Source organism: Balaenoptera ricei, chromosome 9, assembly GCF_028023285.1.
Source record: "Balaenoptera ricei isolate mBalRic1 chromosome 9, mBalRic1.hap2, whole genome shotgun sequence".
In the NCBI taxonomy this organism is placed as follows: domain Eukaryota; kingdom Metazoa; phylum Chordata; class Mammalia; order Artiodactyla; family Balaenopteridae; genus Balaenoptera; species Balaenoptera ricei.
The window spans coordinates 20,433,925-20,454,938 of record NC_082647.1 but is presented as its reverse complement, the minus strand read 5'-3'; the positions used below and the strand labels follow the sequence as shown (position 1 = coordinate 20,454,938).

The following is a 21,014-nucleotide window of genomic DNA, read 5'->3' as shown; positions in this document are numbered from 1 at the left end:
TGATATAATTTTTACCATACTTAAGGCTCTAGATGGTTAAACTTTTCAAATCTGACACAAGGAAACAATTAAAAATCTACATCCTACAAGTCTTCCTGGACATTTTAAGAAGTGGCAGGTCAGTCAGATGGTAATTAACTCTAATTGGCCCCCCTACAAGCTTCGATGCTTTCTATCTGTAGCTGAGTGGCACTCAAAAAGCAAAATAACTTTCTCATCTATGAAAACATCAAAGGAAAATTTTTAAAAATTATTTCCAACTGGATCCTTTAAAAAGTAAATGAACTCTTGCTGGAATCAGCAAGAGGAAAAAACTTAGTAATCCCAGTTAGAAGTACCTTTGGGGAACTATGAGCTGTGTAGATAATTACTCAAATAAGTAAGGATCAATAAATTCTAAAATACCATGCACCCTAGAACTCAAAATGTTCTTGTTTAAGTATTATGATACAAAGAAAGAAACAAGCTATCATTTTGGCAGAAACTTCATTTATCTAACTAATAGTGTGCAATTAATATTTCATATAACCATGTAGGGTAATGCTGGATTCTTAATGGATCGTATTGATTAAGGAAGAAAGTTCAATGCTAATGTTCCTGTAGGGGAAAACAGAACGATTTGTTATCCCACACAGAACAAGTCATGAATTCAGGAGTTTATGGCCACTAACCTAAGGGCTGCAACAAGACTGATTTTGATAATTTACATGAAACACATAAATAGATTACATTAAAGGAAAGAAGATGCCCAGAGCAACCCAAACAAACCCCAGCTGTCACCGCTGAGACAGGGAAGAGGATTCCAGGTCATGGATTTAAGGTAGGGTGTGGCCAATCTGGCCTCAGTGGCTGGTATCACCACTTGAGGTTCCTTCACATACTGTGTTGAAGTGATAAGGAAGTTTCCACTGTGACCCTCTTGACCTTGAGACTAACTGCACATGTTCATGCAACGGCAGCAGTTTGTGTTCTATTTTGTGAAACAGATAATACTGTCTTATGGCTTACATCCCTGTCCTGCCCTTTTAGTCCTATATTCCAATCAACTTTGCCACCCTGCCCCGCCCCCTTCTGCAGACACCTCTGGACCGAGTGGAATGCTGTGAGCAGCAGTCAAGAGTCAACAGTTCATGCTGTTTTACAAGGTGGCTGCACCCGTTTGCATTCCCACCAGCAGAGAGAGAGAGAGAGAGAGAGTGTGAGTGGCGGGGTGTGTGTGTGTGTCCCTTTCTCCTCCGCACTCTCTCCAGAATTTGTTACTTGTGGACTTTTTGATGATGTCCATTCTGGCCAGCGTGGGTGGCTTTGATTTGCATTTCTCTTGATGGTTGGCAATGTTGAGCTCTTTTCACGTGCCTGTTGGCTGTCTTCTTCAGAGAGGGGTCTGTTTGGGTCTTCTGCCCATTTTCTGATTGGGTTGTTTTCTTGTTGTTGGGCTGTATGACCTGTTTGTGTGTTTTAGAGATGGAGCCCTTGTTGGCCGCATCATTTGTGAGTGTTTTCTCCCAGTCCGAGGGCTGTCTTTTCATTTTGTTTGTGGTTTCCTTGGCTGTACAGGGGCTTGTGAGTTTGACTGGGTTCCATTTGTTTGTTTTTGCTTTTGTTTCTATTGCTTTGGGAGACTGACCTAGGAAAGTGTTGCTACGATTTATGTCGTAGGCTGTTCTGCCTGTGTTCTCTTCTAGGAGTGTTATGGTGCCATGTCTTAACATAATATAAACAACAAACAACCCTACACTTCTAAATAGACAATTATAACCAAGTGTATGCAGAAATGATACAGGTGGAAACCTAACTCACAAGTGGTGTTAATGTTTCTTGGCATTTACTTCTGTTACCTTAGAGAATAAATATGTAGACTAAGGCTAGAGCTCCAACTTAAAGAAAAAAGAAGAAACTAACTAGACAGATCTGATTAGGAGGGCTCTAATTTTAAAGGGGGGGAAAGGCACTAATCGCCTAAGGTTTCCTTACAAATCTAACCAATTCTACATGCCCATCGTAAGAAATACCGTCGGGCTTCCCTGGTGGCGCAGTGGTTGAGAATCTGCCTGCCAATGCAGGGGACACGGGTTCCAGCCCTGGTCTGGGAAGATCCCGCGAGCCGCGGAGCAACTGGGCCCGTGAGCCACAACTGCTGAGCCTGCGCATCTGGAGTCTGTGCTCCGCAACGGGAGAGGCCGCGACAGTGAGAGGCCCGCGCACCGCCATCAAGAGTGGCCCCCGCTCGCCACAACCAGAGAAAGCCCTCGCACAGAAACGAAGACCCAACACAGCCAAAAATAAATAAATAAATAAAATAAAAATTTATTAAAAAGAAATACTGTCAAATAGTGGTGTGTTCCAAAGCAGGTCTCACTTGCCTTGGAACTAATTTGTTGCTTTGCGGGATGTGGGGGAAGAGAATGACACACACAGCTTCTTAGTTTGAGAGGCGGCAGGCTGCTCTCCACATATCCCCTGATGAAGTACAAAAGGGGCTGCCATACAATACACAACGTAACTATAAGGTCAGCTGGTGTCTTACAACTAAATAAAACTACTTAGGTCCATTTTTTAGATGAAGATCAATGACAACTTTTTTTTTTCTTTTTCAACTTTTAAACCTTCTCAGCTTGAATGCCCTAAAGAGAGTGGCAGTTAAAATTTACATTTTACAGATGGAAGAGACAAGTCAAAGGTGGAATAAATAACCTGCCTGAGGAACTGGGTGTTCTAAACAACTGAGACTCTGTTTCAGCCAGATGGGTATTTGCTATTGGACAAACTCTAGTGGGTACATGAAATACTGTGGAAGTTGACATAGGTGAGTTGATGCTTAAAAAACAAAAACAACAAACAACCCTATACAACAAACAACCCTATACTGCTAACTAGGCAATTATAACCAAGTGTATGCAGAAGGAGTACAGGTATATTTACTTTTTCTAGAATTTAGCCTCTTCAATTGCTAAGTCTCTTACTGAATAATCAAGACGTTGCTTGGCTCTAAGGACCGTAGGGAATAAAATGTCACCACTGCAGCTGCTATATTTCCTGCTCACAGCCCTTCAAATTAAAAAAAGGGGGAAAAAGGCCCAATACAAATGCAGAATTTAATTAGTTAGTAAAAACCCCAATCCTTGCTCGAAGCCCTGTTCTTCCTGTAATATCCCATTCTTTTCTTCTTATGTAAACTTTTCATTAGGGAGAAGACATTTTTATAATACAATAACTCGAGTTCTACTGTAACTGCTGGTAACATAACTCCTGCATTAGAAAAGCCAGCATGTTCAAGTAATGTTGTTTTAATACAATTTGTGTTCAGCAGAAACCAAGTCAACTTGGTCATTGAGAATTTGATCAATGTGAATTAGTGTCTTACTGAGATAAACCATTTGATCATTTAGAAACTGATCAACGAGAATCAGAGATAAAACATTTATCATGTACATTTGGTATATCAGAGCCATTCACGCAGCACTAAAGTAGGTTATAAGCAGACAACGGTAAGTGTTAGAGACAATGTGCAGGGAAACTGTCAGCTGCAGATACAAATACATGTCTGACAGTATATAATTTTAATCCTTTTGATAAGGCAAGTTACTCAATGAGGCAGCTGGAGTCACTGAAAAATTATAGGAGCTCAGCTTTGGAAAACCTGGAAAGAAGCACAGCAATGCTGAAACACTGCAAACTTTGGAAATAAGTTTTAATTAAAAGTTTAAGCAGAACGGTAAGTAACATAAATTTACTTGGCTAAACTTCTATAAGAGTTTTAAGACTATTAATCAGAGTAGTAAACTTTGTACCTGCAGGACAATTAGTTCTATTAATCTAATATTTCCAAATTGAAGTCACATTGACATTCAAGCGCACTGGCTTATGCATCTAACAAAATTATAAATTTGCCAGTCAAAACCTTATTTAATTATTTTACAGCCAATTAAGCAGGATCTTTAAACACTGTTGCTTAAAACTGTCCATAATCCACATGTGTAAAATTACAGAGAACATGAGAAACACCTGCTGATACCACTGGCGTGTCATCCTGAGCTTCACTAACTCATTCGTAGTGTAGCTATTAAAATCACACACCCTAAAGAGAAACTAAAGAGCACTGCCAGTCAAAGTGAAACCCTAATAAAACCAAGAACATTTTAAAGAGAAAGAATTTTACACTGAAGCAAACCTTTGACTATATAGTGATACTTTAAAAAGCCATTTTATCTGTAAGAGTTTTGCATAGCATTCCACAGATACTCTACAATCACCTAAACTCCTTCCACAGGGTAACTAATCTTTTAATACATTACAAGGATAACCCAGGCTTCTTCCGTGAGCCTGAATTTATAAGTCAGGTTTCAACAACTTCGTTCAAGGATAAAAGTGAAAACCCCTTCTAACGTCTGGCACACAAAGGAGCATTACCAGTATTCACATCCAATTGCACAGAACCATACTCCTTTACGAGTGCTTCATCTTTCAAAGATACTGAAGCCAAGTTGAAAAGTTACACCTCTAATAAAATCGGTCCAAAATATTTTTGATAGATCTATGTCACTTCCCATATATATTTTTATGGAAGGTAGAACTGGCCACTTCATTATCTAAAGGAAAACATGGGATTGAAAGATCAATCGTCTTTGAAATACTTTTGTTTGATATTACATTGTCTTCACAAGGTTTACACTGCCTTTTGCTTTACATTTGCTTGATGTTTGTTTCTATATTTTAAAAACAATTTGTGTGTACAAAACACTATGGTAACATTTCCTTTCTGTGGGTGTGGTATATTGACCCCAATCCACTGAAGGCAATTGGATTCTGACGCTGACTGAAAAACAGAGCCCCTGTGGCACTCTGTCCATACACCCCTTATTCTGTCTGTACATGCTGACAGCTCTGACACACATCCCTTTTGGGGCTGTCCTGTCATGAGAGCTTTATATGCTGTCTCCTGGCTGGACTGTAAGCCCCCCAAGGGTAAGAACTCTCCCTAATGTTCTTCCAGGAAGTTTTAACATCATCTAGATTTCGTTTGGAACCAGATATAGAAATCTCCCCTAAGGTGCATAGTTTCATAACATGAGTTGGACACGATAATAAAATAATAATATAATAATGATAATAAAAAATAAAATCTAATATTTATTGAGCATTTACTTTGTGCTAGACCTGTGCTAAGCACTATCAATGTAACATTTAATATAACATTTTGCTTAATTAATTACCTACAGGTTAGAATATAAGGATTAATACTGAACATAATTTTCAGTAGCTGAGTTATAACATGGTACTACCTCCATATAACTAACTCAGAACTAACACCATAACTGCTCTCTTTAACAGTTAATAACGAAGGGTGATAAAGGTGATATGAAGTGCTTGTAATGACTGTTTCAGTTGAGCTGGGAAAAGAAAAGGTATATCTTCTGAATAAAAGCTAGATGTAAAAAATATATGTATCACTGGATTTACCCAGTGATTTGGGTTTTATAGCCAAAATTTTAAAGCTATTTTGGGGAAAAAGTTCTTGCAGGAAAATAAACAGCACACATTCTTGATCCCAAATTACTTAATTTCCATTGAAAAAAGAAATAGTAAGTTTTAATAATTTGATATTTATTAGGGATACAATTATCTCATCACAGTAGAACCAACTGTGGATTTTTAAAAAGCTTTGGGTTATTAAATTTCCGTCTTATTCTTGCCCTCCTCTGACGAGCTCTAAGCGCCACACTGATAAGACCCCACCTATCTCCTTCATGGCCGTATATTCAGACTGCAGGGGAGGGCATGCTGCATAGAAGCGCTATGAATGAATGACGTGTTGATAAAATAGGGGAAAAATTCCATTAAATCTAAAGTGTTTTACTGGCTTACCACCAAACTATAAAGTGAGGGACTGAAGTGTGAGTTAATATTTAAGCCTCCCTAAAATAATTCCATTAGCTATCCTGCAGGATGCACCAATGTAACTGTTGTTCATCACATGTGGCCTCCAATGCTCGGAGCATTCTTTATTCTTTCTCTTTACAGTGATTTTATGTGACCCCCTATCAGGTGTATAATAGTGCCCTTGAAATTGCAATTTAAAAAGCTTCCATCTCCTGTAACCAAGATATACCCAAATGAATCCTTCCATCAGATAAAATTAACTAAATCCTCCTCAAAGTCCTTCAGAGTTTGTTGTCCAAGAGAAACTGCTGAGTTCAGCTCTGTCAGGCAATGGAAAGAATATAGTACCCTGCCTTGGAAAAGATTGAAGATGTCATGATTACATGAGGTGCTCAATTTTCTAAGGAGAAACAAAATTCCGTTGAGGAATCTCTGTGTCTTCAAAGATGGTAAACATCTCTTACATCCAAAGCACTATCGCTTCCTTGGTGTGACACTAATGAACTCAATGCAAATCAAAATATGATATTCTAGGAAGCTCAGGCTAGCAGGTAGTAGCTGAAAAAAATGACATAATGAAAGTCACTTTCTGAAAAAACTAGCTTTGAAATTCCTGGGTTTTTGTTTGCATTGGAGTTAGCCAAACTGCAAAGTCTGAGGGCAGGGTCCCCAAGACTGTCCTCACTTCTAGTATCATCTGCAAGTTCAAGGGGTTCCCAAACCACCCTAAGCTTTGATAATTCGATAAAAGGACTCACAGAACTCACTAAAGCTATTAAACTCAGAGTGATGGCTTATTATGGGAAATGATATAGAGAATCAGCCAAAGGAAAAGAAACCAAAGTCTGAGAGGGTTCCAAATGCAATGTTCCCACTGTCCTCAGGATGCATTTCCCTCCTGGTATCAGTGTGTAACAAATGCAGAGTAGTATCAACTAGAGACGCTCACCCAGACTTCAGCGTCCTGAGTTTCACTGGAGCCTCATCACACATTCTTGCCTGACTGATTGCCCCTGTGGCTGAATTCAGTCTTTGGCACCGGGCTGACACCACATGTCATTAGGGGCCCATCATGAATAATAAGACATTTCTTTCGCTTGGGAAATTCCAAGGGTTTAGAGGTTTGTCCCAGGAGCTAGGTACAAGGGCCAGAGCTCACTGTGGGAAAGGCCAAACTGTTTACTACACCAGATGAGAGAAGGATCTAATAAAGAATAATACCTTCTAAAGATAAAAGAGAATGACGCTGCTGAGGCTCTGCTTAAAACTAAGTCCACCCTACAGGTCCACGCTGTCTTGGAGCAGGTAAGTCCTCATGACTTTTACTTCTGTGCTCCATGCAGCCTCCCATTCTGCAGTAGGCTAGCCCAGGCTGAATGACACGGCAGCTGGGCATGGCTTCAGAAGAGATATTCTTTTCACCTAAAATCAGACTTCTCTCTCTATGAAATTCAGCTTCCACCAATTTTCCAATAAACTAAGCTCATACTTCTGTTTCTCCTTTATCCCTTCTATCCAAGTGTTACGGGCTGAACTGTGTCTCCCCCAAAATTCATATGTTGAAGTCCTAATGCCTGGTACTTCAGAAAGCAAATTTGGACAGAGGATTTTTAAACAGGTAAGTAAGTTAAAATGAAGTCATCAGGATGGGCCCTAATCCAATGTGATTTATAAGAGAAGGAGATTAGGACACAGATGCAGAGAGGGAAGACCATGTAAAGACAGCCATCTGCAAGCAAAGAAGAAAGGCCCCCAGAGAAACCAACCCTGCTTACACCTAGATCCTGAACTTCCAGCCTCCAGAATTGTGAGAAAACAAATTTCTGTTGTTTAAGCCAGTCAGTCTGTGGCAGCCCTAGCAAACTAGTACACCAATTAATCACTAATTCATGTCTAATCTCTCAGTGACTTTTGCATCCATCTCCTCCTTTTCTCTTTCACTTATAGAGACATCTCATCTGGTATCTCTGGCTTTTTTTTTCTCCGCACGCCTCCAATCAAACCTTACATCAACTGTCAGACTAATTCCTAAAGGACAACAGAAATTGGAGTATTCACCTGGTCAAACACCTTCCAATGACTTCTGGCTAAATGAAGACCAACTTCTTAGCCCAGCAGCTAATGAATGACCCTACCAACCTTTCCAGCTGTATCTCGCACTAGTCTCTGTGAGTCAAACCACTGCTCTTAACTAGTTTGTCACCCACCAACTACTGAAGATGCTTTCTTTTTGAATAACTTTCCTTCCTGGCTATTCAATACTCTTCTTCAAGCCTCAACTAAAATACCATCTTCTTTACGATGACTTCATAGATCATTCTAGTCAGAATTGATCTCCTTTGATTTATCTTAAATTTTAGTTATTTGTATAGTTATCATCTTACAAGGAAGAAAGACCCAGGGTGCCAAGTCAAAGGTTCTCACAGTACAGAGACCAAAGGTTTAAAAAACATTGCTTTATAACATTAATGGGAAGGATAAAAACCTAACTTTGAGAATACATATGTAGAGTGCCTTTTAAAATCCAGTCTATCAAATACCATATCTAAATTCTGAAGATAGCACATTAACCTTTAAGAATGAGATTTATGGCTCATTTTTAGAAGGCCTTTCCCAACTGCCCCTAAAGAGATAATTCACTAAGGAAGACTAGAGGTTTTTGTCTATTTAAATATACCTCAAACCATCTTTTTAAAAAATCTTTTTTTCAGTCAACATTAAAATAACACCAATATCCATTACCACACTAACTGCACTATAGCAGAAAGTAACAACATTCTGCCTTAGGGTTTAATCATTTTATCAAATGTTTATAAACATGCCAAGGAAGGAGGTCAGAGCCCAATGCACTCTTTCAACTAAACCTGTCACAGCACCTTTCTGTGCTTCACTAATTTGCACAAGTGCAACTAACAGGGGTTACACAACAGAACTATTTATACACTCAGGAAAATTCTGAATGATGTTTTCTTACTTAATGTGAGCACTGGAAGCAAAGGGAAAGTACAGGGCTATGGGTTGCAGACACTTTGATCCATCAATTACAGAACATTCATTTAAACATTCCAAGGATTAACACAGGTAGCAATTTAACATCACCCTCATAATCAAGGGCAAGCTAAAGTCTGTGATTTAAATGCTTTCAAGGTACATGTGAAGAAATGAAAACAGCTTAAACGGGAGAAAGGCAGATACCCAAATTTGGACATGCCCATCATTTTATTATACACAAGTGAATGATTTCTGTGTTTCTATTAATAGAGACAGCAATTTAACATCACCTTCATAATCAACGGTCTCCTATCTTATATAATATTCCAAATGAAAATTCTATCACCATTGCTTTCAATTTCCCCTGAGTTCATAAAACTGAGTTGCAACACACTGTCATCAAATGCCCATTCCTTGCATTTGAATTCCGCTATAGCAACACGGATCCAAACACATTTCCAAGTATTCCAGAGGGCTAACGTATCAAAGAGCAATAAAGGTGTATTTTCATCTTGTCAAGAAGGGTAAATAATGATAATACTATTAAAAACTTACTTGAACTTTGCTTCCACCTCCTCAGCAGCTTTCTGGTATTGCTCAGTGGTGACTCTGTAGAACTCTGAGCTCTGTGGATAAAGATCGATAGCAGAGTTTTCACTATCCAAGAGGACAAAATGTGTGCAAGACCTACGATTTCAAAAAATACATAAAATCTTGTGTCGGCCACTCAAGCAGTAGGAGAAAGATTTCTTGCATGGTAGCATGAATACTTACAAAATTACATGTAAAGCTACCCATTTAATAACAGTATAGTTGTTGGTATACAGGCGGTAATTAAAGAGTGAATGTTCACAGTTGTAATTCATCATTATTTGATCCTTCTGAGAAAATTCCTAACACATTTCTGAAAGATTATTTTGATCTCCCTTATTTGGAATCCACCACTGCAAGATCAAAAGACACTTTGATTGAATATGATATTCACACACCATACTTACCTATTATTCCAGGGTTCCACCTAGGATATTAAAGGATCATTTCTTTTTACACAGTACATTTATCCTCAAGATGGATTCTTTATGGAGTAGAGTTTGTTCTATCATCTCCATATGACCACAAGAGCATCAACATTTATAACAAATTAATCAGTAAGAACAGGGGTGCAGATTTAGGTAATTTTTATTAAAAAAAAAAGTTTCCACTATTACATGAATGAACACATAAGCAACATAAATCAAGTTGTAAGAGCAAAGTAATGCCTTTCCTGGGGCAGCAAAATTAAAAATGATCCATTCTGGCTAGCTACTGTGAAACCTGTCTTACTGCAGAGGGTGGCCTAAATGACCCTATGAGCCTTCAGAGTCCATGAAATACCCTGCAAAATGCATCACAGTGCAAAGGAACAAAATGCAACAGACCCCAAACTGCGGTCTACTGTGTCCCTTCATTCCCTAATCACTCAGGTTTCACATGCATGACTTGGAGTAGTTTATTTTTTAATAAATCATTGTTGGTTGGTAAGAAAATGAAAATGAAATCCTCTTCACACCAGTGACCCCTTTGCATTTAACAATCTGGGTTGCCCAATGACAGTCACATCCAGGTTTGTTGGATGTAGATAAAATCAATAGGTATGTGATTAGACAGCAGACAGGATGGCTGGAGCAATGGACAGGTCACCATTTGAGATGATGAATGGCTCTCTATCAACCTAGAGTTCCCTATGACGCTAACATTTACTATAATCTTATTTGGGCTGCGATTTATCTTTCTTGCACCTGATCAATAAAGATGAACAGAACAGTTGTAAGGATCGATTGTAATTTTTTATCATTTTCAAGCATGAAGGTGTATTTCTGACATGAAGACAATATTTACGTGTACTGCTTCTGCATTTTTTAAGATTGCAATGTGAGTGATCATCTGCACCAGTCCATATGCCGAGAAGTTTTAATTCACTGGTAGGTCTCGAGCTATCAAAGAGCCATTTGTCTCCTCAGATATTTTAACTTTAGGTTGTGTCACTCCTTCCTATCGGTTCCACTTATGAGGTTTTTCTTTCCTTTAAAATACACACCAGTCACGACACGCTCTTTTGCAATGTTTGTTTTCAGCTTTTCTTTGAACATTTCTAACAAAGAGGGCAGCAAAAAGGCAGTTATAATGGACCACTAACAATGATGAGAAACTCCCCACATTACTATGATGAACCGTCAAACAAGCATTATGTTACTGAATCATCTATTAAAATGCCAGCAAAACAAAATATTTTTGCTTATTTTAAGCACTGAAACTGTAACGTCTGGACAGAGCCAGGACCAGACTGAAAGATTTGGTCTCTGGTTCTGTTCAGTGACACTGAGCAAACAACCTCCCCCAGCTTCTGTTTCAGTGTTCCTAATCTGTAAAACATGGATGATACTAGCCCTGCTTATCTCTGCCAAAGCTGTTGTAGAAATCAAATAAGATAGGCAAGAGAGCTATGAAACCTGCTCAGTGTTTTTGCAGGGTAAGATTAACATCCAAATAAAAGAATTTTGGAGGAAAAGAACTAATTTGGGCAATTCCATTCTGGGTACAAATTCAAAATTATCAACATAGATTGATACACAAAAGCAAGACTTCTGCCATAATATGAATTAGAGAGCTCCCTTCTGCTCTGTAATGCCAAATGCAGATTAAATTGCTAACTTTGTCAAACTTTCTCCTTCAGTGTTAAACACACCAAAAAAAACCCTGTACCTGTGATGCCTGCAAACGTAGAATATAATTTCTTAAAGTTTTAGGCTTATTTATGCTCCATATTTCTAGCTCAGTGACCAGTTTCCAACACTGCATAAATGTAACAAAGAAAAGTCCCCAAGAGGCAACACCATATAACTAAGAAAATAAACACAAATATGCCCAACATCTACATGTAGACAGTGTTTAATTCATTAAGTATTTACTTATTCATTCAACAAAATTAAATCCTTATTATCCCAATAAGTCCATCTTGGAGAATTGGATCCTCAAAAAGCTTTCCATCTGCTACAGGAGAAAAGAAAAATAATTATAATAAAAGGTCACAAATGTTAAGCTAAAAAGTGGTACATATTGTTAACGGAGTTCAGGAAAAGTAGAGGTCTCTTCTGACCTGAGAAAATATTTTTAAAAATGAACAACTATGCAAAAAAACAAAACAAAACCTCAAACCAAAAACATTCCCAATATGTCTGCCAGCAGGAGAAAGGATAAATATATATTGGGTATTCATAAAATGGATATCTATCTATACAGTGATGAAAAAGAATGAATCAGACATACATGTGGGGCAAAAAAAGCAAGCTGTAGATATGATACAGTACAATGCAGTTTGTTACTTTGGATGAAAAAGGGCAAAAAACAAAAACAGGATCAGTAAAGAGCAAATTCTATGGATTATCTCTAAGTGGTGGCAGTTATGTGTGGGTGGTAAAAGAGGATGAGAGGGGCAGAGTGCCATAAAGGAAGGGAACAGGGGGACTTGACTGCATTGTCGTATTTTCAGAAATGAGGTGTGGGTACACATCCAGTTGTTACACTGGTCATAAATACTCTGTAATACCTACAAAAATTGTGTTACTCCCCCCTCACTCCCCAAAGGTGCTAATCAACAACAACAAATGCTTCAGTAGAGCCAGAACATAAAAGTGCGTGTGGGGAATACATGCTGAAGAGGAGGTTAGCTGAGTGGAGATAGATTCCTGAATGCTCAGCTGTTGCAGAGTGTTTACACATTACTAAATGGAAGTACCTTTTTTTCAACTTTGTCTTATGTAATCATTTCAGACTTACAGAAAGGGGGCAAAAATAGAAGAAGGTTCCCGTATATACTCCACTCAGCTTCCCTTCATGTCAACACCTTAGATGATCATAGTACAATTATCAAAACTAATAAGCTAACAATGTTACAATACTAGAGACTAGCAGCAGCTAAATTGCAGACTTTATTTGTATTTTTCCAAATTTCCTTCTTTTTCTATTCCAGGATCTAGTCCCGGGTCCTGGGTGGCATTTAGTTGTCATGGCTTCCTTGTCTCCTCTAATCTGTGACAGTTCCTCAGTCTCGCCTTCTCTTTTATGACCTCAACACTCACGAAGAACACTGGTCAGATGTTTCGTAGAATGACGCGCAAACTGGGCCTGTTAGATGTCTTCTCATGATTAGACTGACACTATCGTGCATTATACGGAAGGATACCACAGAAGTGATGTGCCCTTCACCACACACTGCACCCCGGGCTACATTACATTACATCAATAGATTGTTTTACTGGTGCTGTTGATCTTGACCACTTGATTAAAGTGGTGCCTAAGGGTTTCTCCATAGCAAAGTTACTATTTTTCCTGTTGTAATCAATATCTTACAGGAGATTCTTTGAGATTATGCAAATACACTGTTTCACCTTAAACTTTTGCCATCAGTTTTTTTGCATCCACTGTTTGCAGCAAGGACTTCTGTGGTGTTCTAATGATGCATTAACTTTTAAATGACATTATTGCCTATTTAGACCTTACTGATAAAATGACAATCTTCATTGACTCTCTTGCTCAATAATGAAAACAGCAGCCTCAGAGAAAAAGCCTTCAAATACAAAAATCTTCAAAGAGTGGGTAGCTATTCTTAGAAAAGTATAAATTCCCTACAGCCTGATTAAGAAATACGGAACAGGAGGTAAACATGGAGCTACAGAGGGGCAGACCTGAGTCAGGCAAAGCGTGCGCTCCTCCCCTATTCACTGTCAATAACTGAGAGGGCCCAGATGTGCACTGCGGGAACCTCCCTCCTGCTACACAGGTCAATCTTTATCACCGTAAAGAGGTGACTGTCCACTGTCGGGAGGAAGAGGCAGACGGGCTACTGCAAGGACTGGGAAAAAGGGAGAAGGGGTGAGTGGCTTCAGATGGCCCTTCAGGGGCTGTCTGAGCTCCAGATACAGGTTTTCAGGAAGTTGCCCCAACTCCTGTCCTTCTATTTTGTGAGCCCTTGGGAAAAGGAATGGGGACCACCCACTTCAGAACCCTCTGCAGAGCTTGTGAAACTGCAGACTCCTGGGCCACACCCTGAACCTCTGAGGATGGGGCCCAGAAGCTGCAAGCTTAGAAGCATCTCAATGACTCTGAACACACACTAAGTTTGGACACTACTGGGTTTCTAGAACAATGAAAGGATAATAAAAATTACTATTTAGCGTACCATTCAAAGTGAAAAATCACTGTTTTTGAAGAATTATGGCAAAACTATTTTCCACAACTGAATATAGCTATAATTTTTACAAAGATGCTCCAAATTAGGGATTCTGCTGGTATTGTCCACAAGTCACTGATGGACCCAAAACTGCCCAAGAGCTCTGACTCTTGCCTTCCACTGCTGCAATGTTCTTCCTCTGAACTGGTACTCACAGGCAGCAGAAGTACCATAATTTTCAGGAGTGTTGCTTTTGTTATCTGTGTTGTCTTGAGATGGCCATAGGTTGTATATGCTGCTATTTTTGTTTACTAATTGTAAATTACTGTTACTTTAATGTCATCCTTATAACTAAATTTGTGGTTATTTGGTTAACCAACCCTACAGTTTGTAGTAGTACATACTTATATTAATTGTATTTTTGTCTGATCATTTTCTGTAATAGTCAAATTTTAAGACCTGTGTGGTCAGTGTTTCTAATAAGTAACATCCACACTGCTATTTTCAAAGAAGATGGAGATATATATACAGACACACCCTCCAAACACTGTTGCATTGTAGACAAGTGGTATGAGAGAAACAACCTGGTGAGATGACCTTAAATAAAGAGACTCAAAAAGAAGAGGTAAAGGAAGGTGCCCGTGATCTGACAGGGGGGCCTTTCAATGAATGATCACTGCTTTGGACACGGCCACATTATTTCTATGCCAGTGAGGTCCTTTACAACCTAAAATTCAAAAATTCTTCATTCATATTCATTCTGCATAGTTTCCTGCTCCATCAATGGCAGGAAAAATACTTGACATGATTTGTCCAGCGGTAATATGAATTTGTGGCAGGTAAATGTGATTTAAATCAAATATTAAAAGTCTAATTCATTAGTTTCTTCCTTTAAAACATGAATTCTTATTTGATACAAGCATAAAACATGTTTTCCACCAAGATTCTCTTTGAGAAGGTAGATCTTATAAATTCAAAGTAGAATGACAGTATCTTTCAGTTATTTTAGCACTATCAAAAATTTGATTAAAGGCTTATCTATTTTTTTGTCAAAGATAAGTGAAAGGAGTTGTAGGAGGTGAACTATCTGCAAAATAACATCATTCTAGATCTGGGACATGTTTCTGTCACCTATATTAGAGGACAATGCATCACTGGAAACAACAGGCATTTTCATTTTCTATATCCAAATATCTTCCAATCTAAGGCAACAGGAACCAGTTACTAAATACACAGGCAACAAACTGAGTTAGGGTGACTGAATGCTCCACCGAACATAACTTTTAAGACGTTTCATTTAAAACACATGAATATACTGTCCACGACACTCTGCACTTAGGTGAGTGATTCTCAGCAGAACAGCAAGGTGGTAAAGAGCGTGCACTTTGGAGCCAGACTGACAAGTCACAGCTCCACCCTTGTAGAATGGAACACAAGAGCTGTCTACCATCTGTGAAAAGGGGAGGGTAACACTAAAGACCAACAAGACTCTTCGGAGGATTAAATATGATAATTCGTATAAAGCTCTTCGAATACTCTGCAACAACCTAAATGGGCAAAGAATTTGAAAAAGAACAGATACAAGTATATGCATAACTGAATCACTTCGCTGTACACCTGAAACTAACACATTATTGTCAATCAACTCTACTCCAATATAAAAGAAAAAGAAAAAAGAAACAGTTCAGGCAGTGAGAGAATGAGCTTCTGTAAGCGGCCTTGACATTCCTCCTCAATACCCTTTAAAAAAGAGAGCAAAATCTAGCAAAAAATAAATATATAAGTCAAAAAAAAAAAGTCTACAAATAATAAATGCTGGAGAGAGTGTGAAGAAAAAGGAACCCTCCTACACTGTTGGTGGGAATGTAAACTGGTACAGCCACTATGGAGAAGAGTACGGAGGTTCCTTAAAAAACTAAAAATACAGTTACCATATGATCTTGCATCCCATTCCTGGGCATATATCTGGAGAAAATGCTAACTCCAAAAGATACATTCACGCCTATGTTCATAGCAGCACTATCTATAACAGCCAAGACATGGAATCAACCTAAATGTCCATCAACAGATGAATGCATAAAGAAGATGCGGTACACATCTACAATGGAATATTACTCAGCCATAAAAAGGAGTGAAATAATGCCATTTGCAGCAACATGGATGGACGTAGAGATTATCACATTAAGTAAAGTAAGTCAGACAGAGAAAGACAAATATCACATGATATCACTCAGACATGGAATCTAAAAAAATGATATAAATGAACTTATTTCCAAAGCAGAAATAGACTCACAGACACAGAAAACAAACTTATGGCTACCAAAGGGGATAGTGGGGGTGGGGGGGAGAGATAAATTAGGAGTTTGGGATTAACAAACACACACTACTATATATAAAAGAGGTAATCAACAAAGACCTACTGTATAGCACAGGGAACTCTACTTAATATTTTGTAATAACCTAACAGAAAAGAATCTGAAAAAGAACATAAATATATATATGTATACCTGAATCACCTTGTGGTACACCTGAAACTAACACAACATTGTAAATTAACTACACTTCAGTTAAAAAAACATGTTTTTATTATGATGACCTGATATGCATTAAACCTTTACTCAGAGCAATTAAAAAAAAACCACAATAAGGACCAACAGGACTCTTTGGGGGATTAAATACGATAACTCATATAAAGCTCTTTGGGGCTTCCCTGGTGGCACAGTGGTTAAGAATCCACCTGCCAATGCAGAGTGCACGGGTTCAAGCCCTGGTCCGGGAAGATCCCACATGCCACGGAGCAACTAAGCCCGTGCACCAAAACTACTGAGCCTGTGCTCTAGAGACTGAGAGCCACAACTACTGAGCCACGTGCCACAACTACTGAAGCCCACATGCCTAGAGCCCATGCTCTGAAACAACAGAAGCCACTGCAATGAGAAGCCCGCGCACCACAAGGAAGAGTAGCCCCTGCTCGCCACAACTAGAAAAAGCCCGCACGCAGCAACGAAGACCCAATGCAGCCAAAAATTAATTAATTAAATACATTTTTTAAAAAAGCTCTTTGAATAGTACCTGGGACAACATACAGTGAGCATTACAGGAATGCTACCCATTATTAAAATTTATTTGAACATTATTCAAACAGTAAAATAAGTACACAGTGTTTGGTAAATTTTTTCAAAACCCATTTTAACAAAAATTTAAATCTTTTAAAAACAAAAATCTTTTCTTCCATTAAATCAAACATTACTGAATTTTTATTACATTGTTCATCTGTTCTGTTTTTCTGTTCGTTAAGATAAATGGGAACTGTAAAGACAATAGCTGGACAGTGTTGGGAATGTTACTGGTTATGTAAAAAAAACAAACAGTGTGTGTGTGTGTGTGTATACATACACACATATGGTGACACTAACTAGCCCATATAAAAATCAAACCAATAACTTTTGACCTTATCCCAATGAAATCCAATTAACTAAATTAAATAGCAAAGTACTTTAATGTGAGGACTTCCCAGGGCCTTTTTACTATGCACTGTAAACCTCCAATATGAGAAATACTGTTCATGATGACTCCCAGACTGATTTCCTCATGGAATCTTTTTATCATGGATCATCTTGAGGGAACAAAATCCCCTTAAATGGTCCATGTGCAATGTTGATTTAAAGAAAAGTCCAAACATTATTTCAATCCTGCACTTCTTGCCGTGCAACTCTTCCCACCTCAGAGCAACATTTTCTTATGGGTTATTTTTAAAACTAATGTGCAAAAGATAAGGAAAGAGTAGAAACTGGCGATATTGGAAAATGATTCCAGAACTGATGATGACTGATGGCATCACTTTTTATTAAGTGCTAATAAAAAAGAAATTGCTATCTTGAATCTTAAAAATTTGAGATAAAGTCCTTTAAGAAAATTATTGCTCACCTCTCCCCTGTTTCCTCAGACCCCTGTGGCAGACTGCAAGAATGGTCACAATTCTTTTTTTTTTTTTAATTTATTTATTTTATTTATTTATTTTTGGCTGCATTGGGTCTTCGTTGCTGCATGCGGGCTTTCTCTAGTTGTGGCGAGTGGGGGCTACTCTTCGTTGTGGTGCACGGGCTTCTCATTGCGGTGGCTTCTCTTGTTGCAAAGTGCGGGCCCTAGGTGTGCAGGCTCAGTAGTTGTGGCGCATGGGCTTAGTGGCTCCGTAGCATGTGGGATCTTCCCAGACCAGGGCTCGAACCCTTTCCCCTGCATTGGCAGGCGGATTCTTAACCATCATGCCACCAGGGAAGTCCCTGGTCACAATTCTTTACTCTTTTCTATATTCATGTCCTTTGGTGACACTTTATAGCTTCCCTCATCATGAAAGGGTGAAGTCTATTTCCCCACCCCTTCAATCCAGGCTGTGCTTGTGACCTGCTCTGGCCAACAGACTGTGACAGACGTGACGAAGTGCCAGTTCTAAACCCAGGAGCCTCTCTTGGAACCCTGCCCATGTGCCACATCAATAAGCCCAAGCTAGCCTGCTGGAGAAGCAGAGACTACAAGTCTTCCCGGCTGAGGCCATCCTAGACCAGCCAAACCTCAGCCAACTCAGCAAGAGTGAGCCCAGCCAAGTCCAGAAGAACTGCCCAGCTGATAGGAGCCCAAATTGGTGACACACCTGCAGAATCATGAGGTAAATAAATGGTGACTGTTTGAAGCCACTAAGTTGGGGGTGGTTTCCTATACAGTAAAATTGAACTGATTCGTGCCCTTTCTCTGTGCTCTCATAGCACCACAGACTTGTATCAAAGCACTTGCCACACTGTACCAGCAATGCTTGTTCACCTGTTGTCTCTCCAGCTAGCCCATAAGTTCCCCCAAGGCAGGTATCTTGTCCCATTTATCATTATACTTAGAGCACTCAGTTTACGTGACACACAAAACTTACTGAAATAATGTTAGAGTGACCTATTCACCTTAAACTGCATTCCAACTTTTGCTCTTATTTAAAACAGGACGGGATAGAGACAAGGTTAAAGTAAATTAAATAATATAACATGGAAAAGGTGCACTACTACATTTATTATGTGTTTCCAACCAAATGGCAAACACTTCAGTCTGCTTTGCTACATAAAAAGGAAATGGATATTGCTGAGGATTGTGTTCAATTGCATAACAGTATAGTAATAGTTTAAGCTACAAACAGTAGCATAAGTGAGTAAGGGAGTTGTTTTTCTTGTGTAATAAGAAATCCAGACATTAGAAACCAGGGCTGATACAGGCGCTAAGGACATCATGAAATAACTAGGCCCTTTTCTGTATTCCTTTCTCAGCCACCCTTAGCATTTGGCTTTTGTTCCCATGGTCTCAAGATAGCTGTCACACCTCCAGTTATCATGCCCATGTTCTGAAGAAGGTAAATAAGGGAAGAGAAGGCCTCTCCAGAGATTTACACTCACATCTCTTTAGCCAGAATTATATATCATGCACAAGACTGGCTGCAAAAGAGTCTGGGAAATTGAGTAATTCTGTTTTCTCACTTCTAGAGTAAAGAAAGAGAAGGACGGCGTTTGCAATTGGTGTTTATTGAGCCAATTTATCATACCTGCCACAGACAGCTGAAGTGACAGCACAAAATCATGCACAAAACAGTGTGGTAGATTTCTACATGCAAGTATTCTAATATTTCTTTCCAATCTCCCTTAAAGTTCTAAATTTGGGGTGTGGGGGGATTTACCCATCTGGTATTCTGATATCCAAGAACAAAGTTTTTAGACAGTATAGGAAGGAAACGGGAATCAACAAGAGCAGGCATCATTCCCAAATTTCTATGGGCTGGCTATGGCCCAAGTTTTTGAATGCGTGGTATACTGCCATTTTCCATTTTCAAAGTCTCCCTTTAAAAGTCTATTTTAAAATGCACGCGCACAGACACACATTATTGCTATATTCAAAAAGCATCTTTTCAAGCTCTAAATTAGATCAAAAGAAAACATGCACACATTATTCTTGCAATATTTTCTCAGGTTCGGAATCTTATTTCTGTTCTATTATAACTAATTTGATCACATCTGCTATCGTATGAGAAAAGAACAAATCAAAATGGTCACAAGAAAAATTTGTTAACTAGCTCTTATCAGTTCTTTTATAAAATGCTACACAACACAGCATACTGAGGTACAATTCTGGTGGCCTGACACTACTTCTCAGAGGAGACTGACAGTCCTACACACTGTCCATTCAGATGGTGGTGACTCTGCTTATGTTAGAAGAGTGAATGGGAGAAGGAACAAGTCTGACCTTGGATATGAGCAGACTGACCGAAGGTGTGCATCTCCTCTCTCTAAGCTGATGTATAATGACCACCACCACCTGTCGGTCTCCATCCCTCCTATACCCAGCCAAACACAAGCGTTACTCTATCTGGCTAGTTATTTCAAACAAAGGTCTAATGTGTACAAACACCAATAAAACCCTTCCTATTGACAATGTCAATAAGAGCATTCCCACTGTTAAGTAGAGAGATTCAGAACTGACTTATTTACACTTTTTGTTATAACACTCGCCCAGGAACTATGTTATAATCTGTAATCAGCTGGGTGCAGGTAAGTATGCTTCCCCCAGTATGAAAGCTAAGCACCTGGGGACACGATTTAATGCTGCAAATGCAGTGTGGATATAATTCCAGGTCCAGAAGCCCTGAAACAGTCATTTACTGTATGCCATCAGGAGGCCAAAAGGAATTCATGCTTCCACATCCATCCTGTCTTTTTACAGAATTACACAGAATCAGAGAGCCTGACTTTTCTCTACCACAACAATTCTAAGAGCTATAGAATTTTTTTTTAAAAAAATCACTAATTATATGCTGTCTACAGGAGACCTACTTCAGACCTAGGGACACATGCAGACTGAAAGTGAGGGGATGGAAAAAGATATTCCACGCAAATGGAAATCAAAA

General features: G+C 38.9%; 1 protein-coding gene across 1 annotated transcript in view; it reads right to left on the bottom strand.

Moving 5' to 3' along the window:
- Nucleotides 1-21,014, bottom strand: part of CHCHD3 (coiled-coil-helix-coiled-coil-helix domain containing 3) — a 279,252-nt gene that overhangs the window by 44,800 nt on the left and 213,438 nt on the right. Inside the window, exon 6 of the mRNA XM_059933355.1 lies at nucleotides 9,427-9,497. Within this exon, the coding sequence (XP_059789338.1) occupies nucleotides 9,427-9,497 (71 nt within the window). The remainder of the gene's footprint in view (nucleotides 1-9,426; nucleotides 9,498-21,014) is intronic.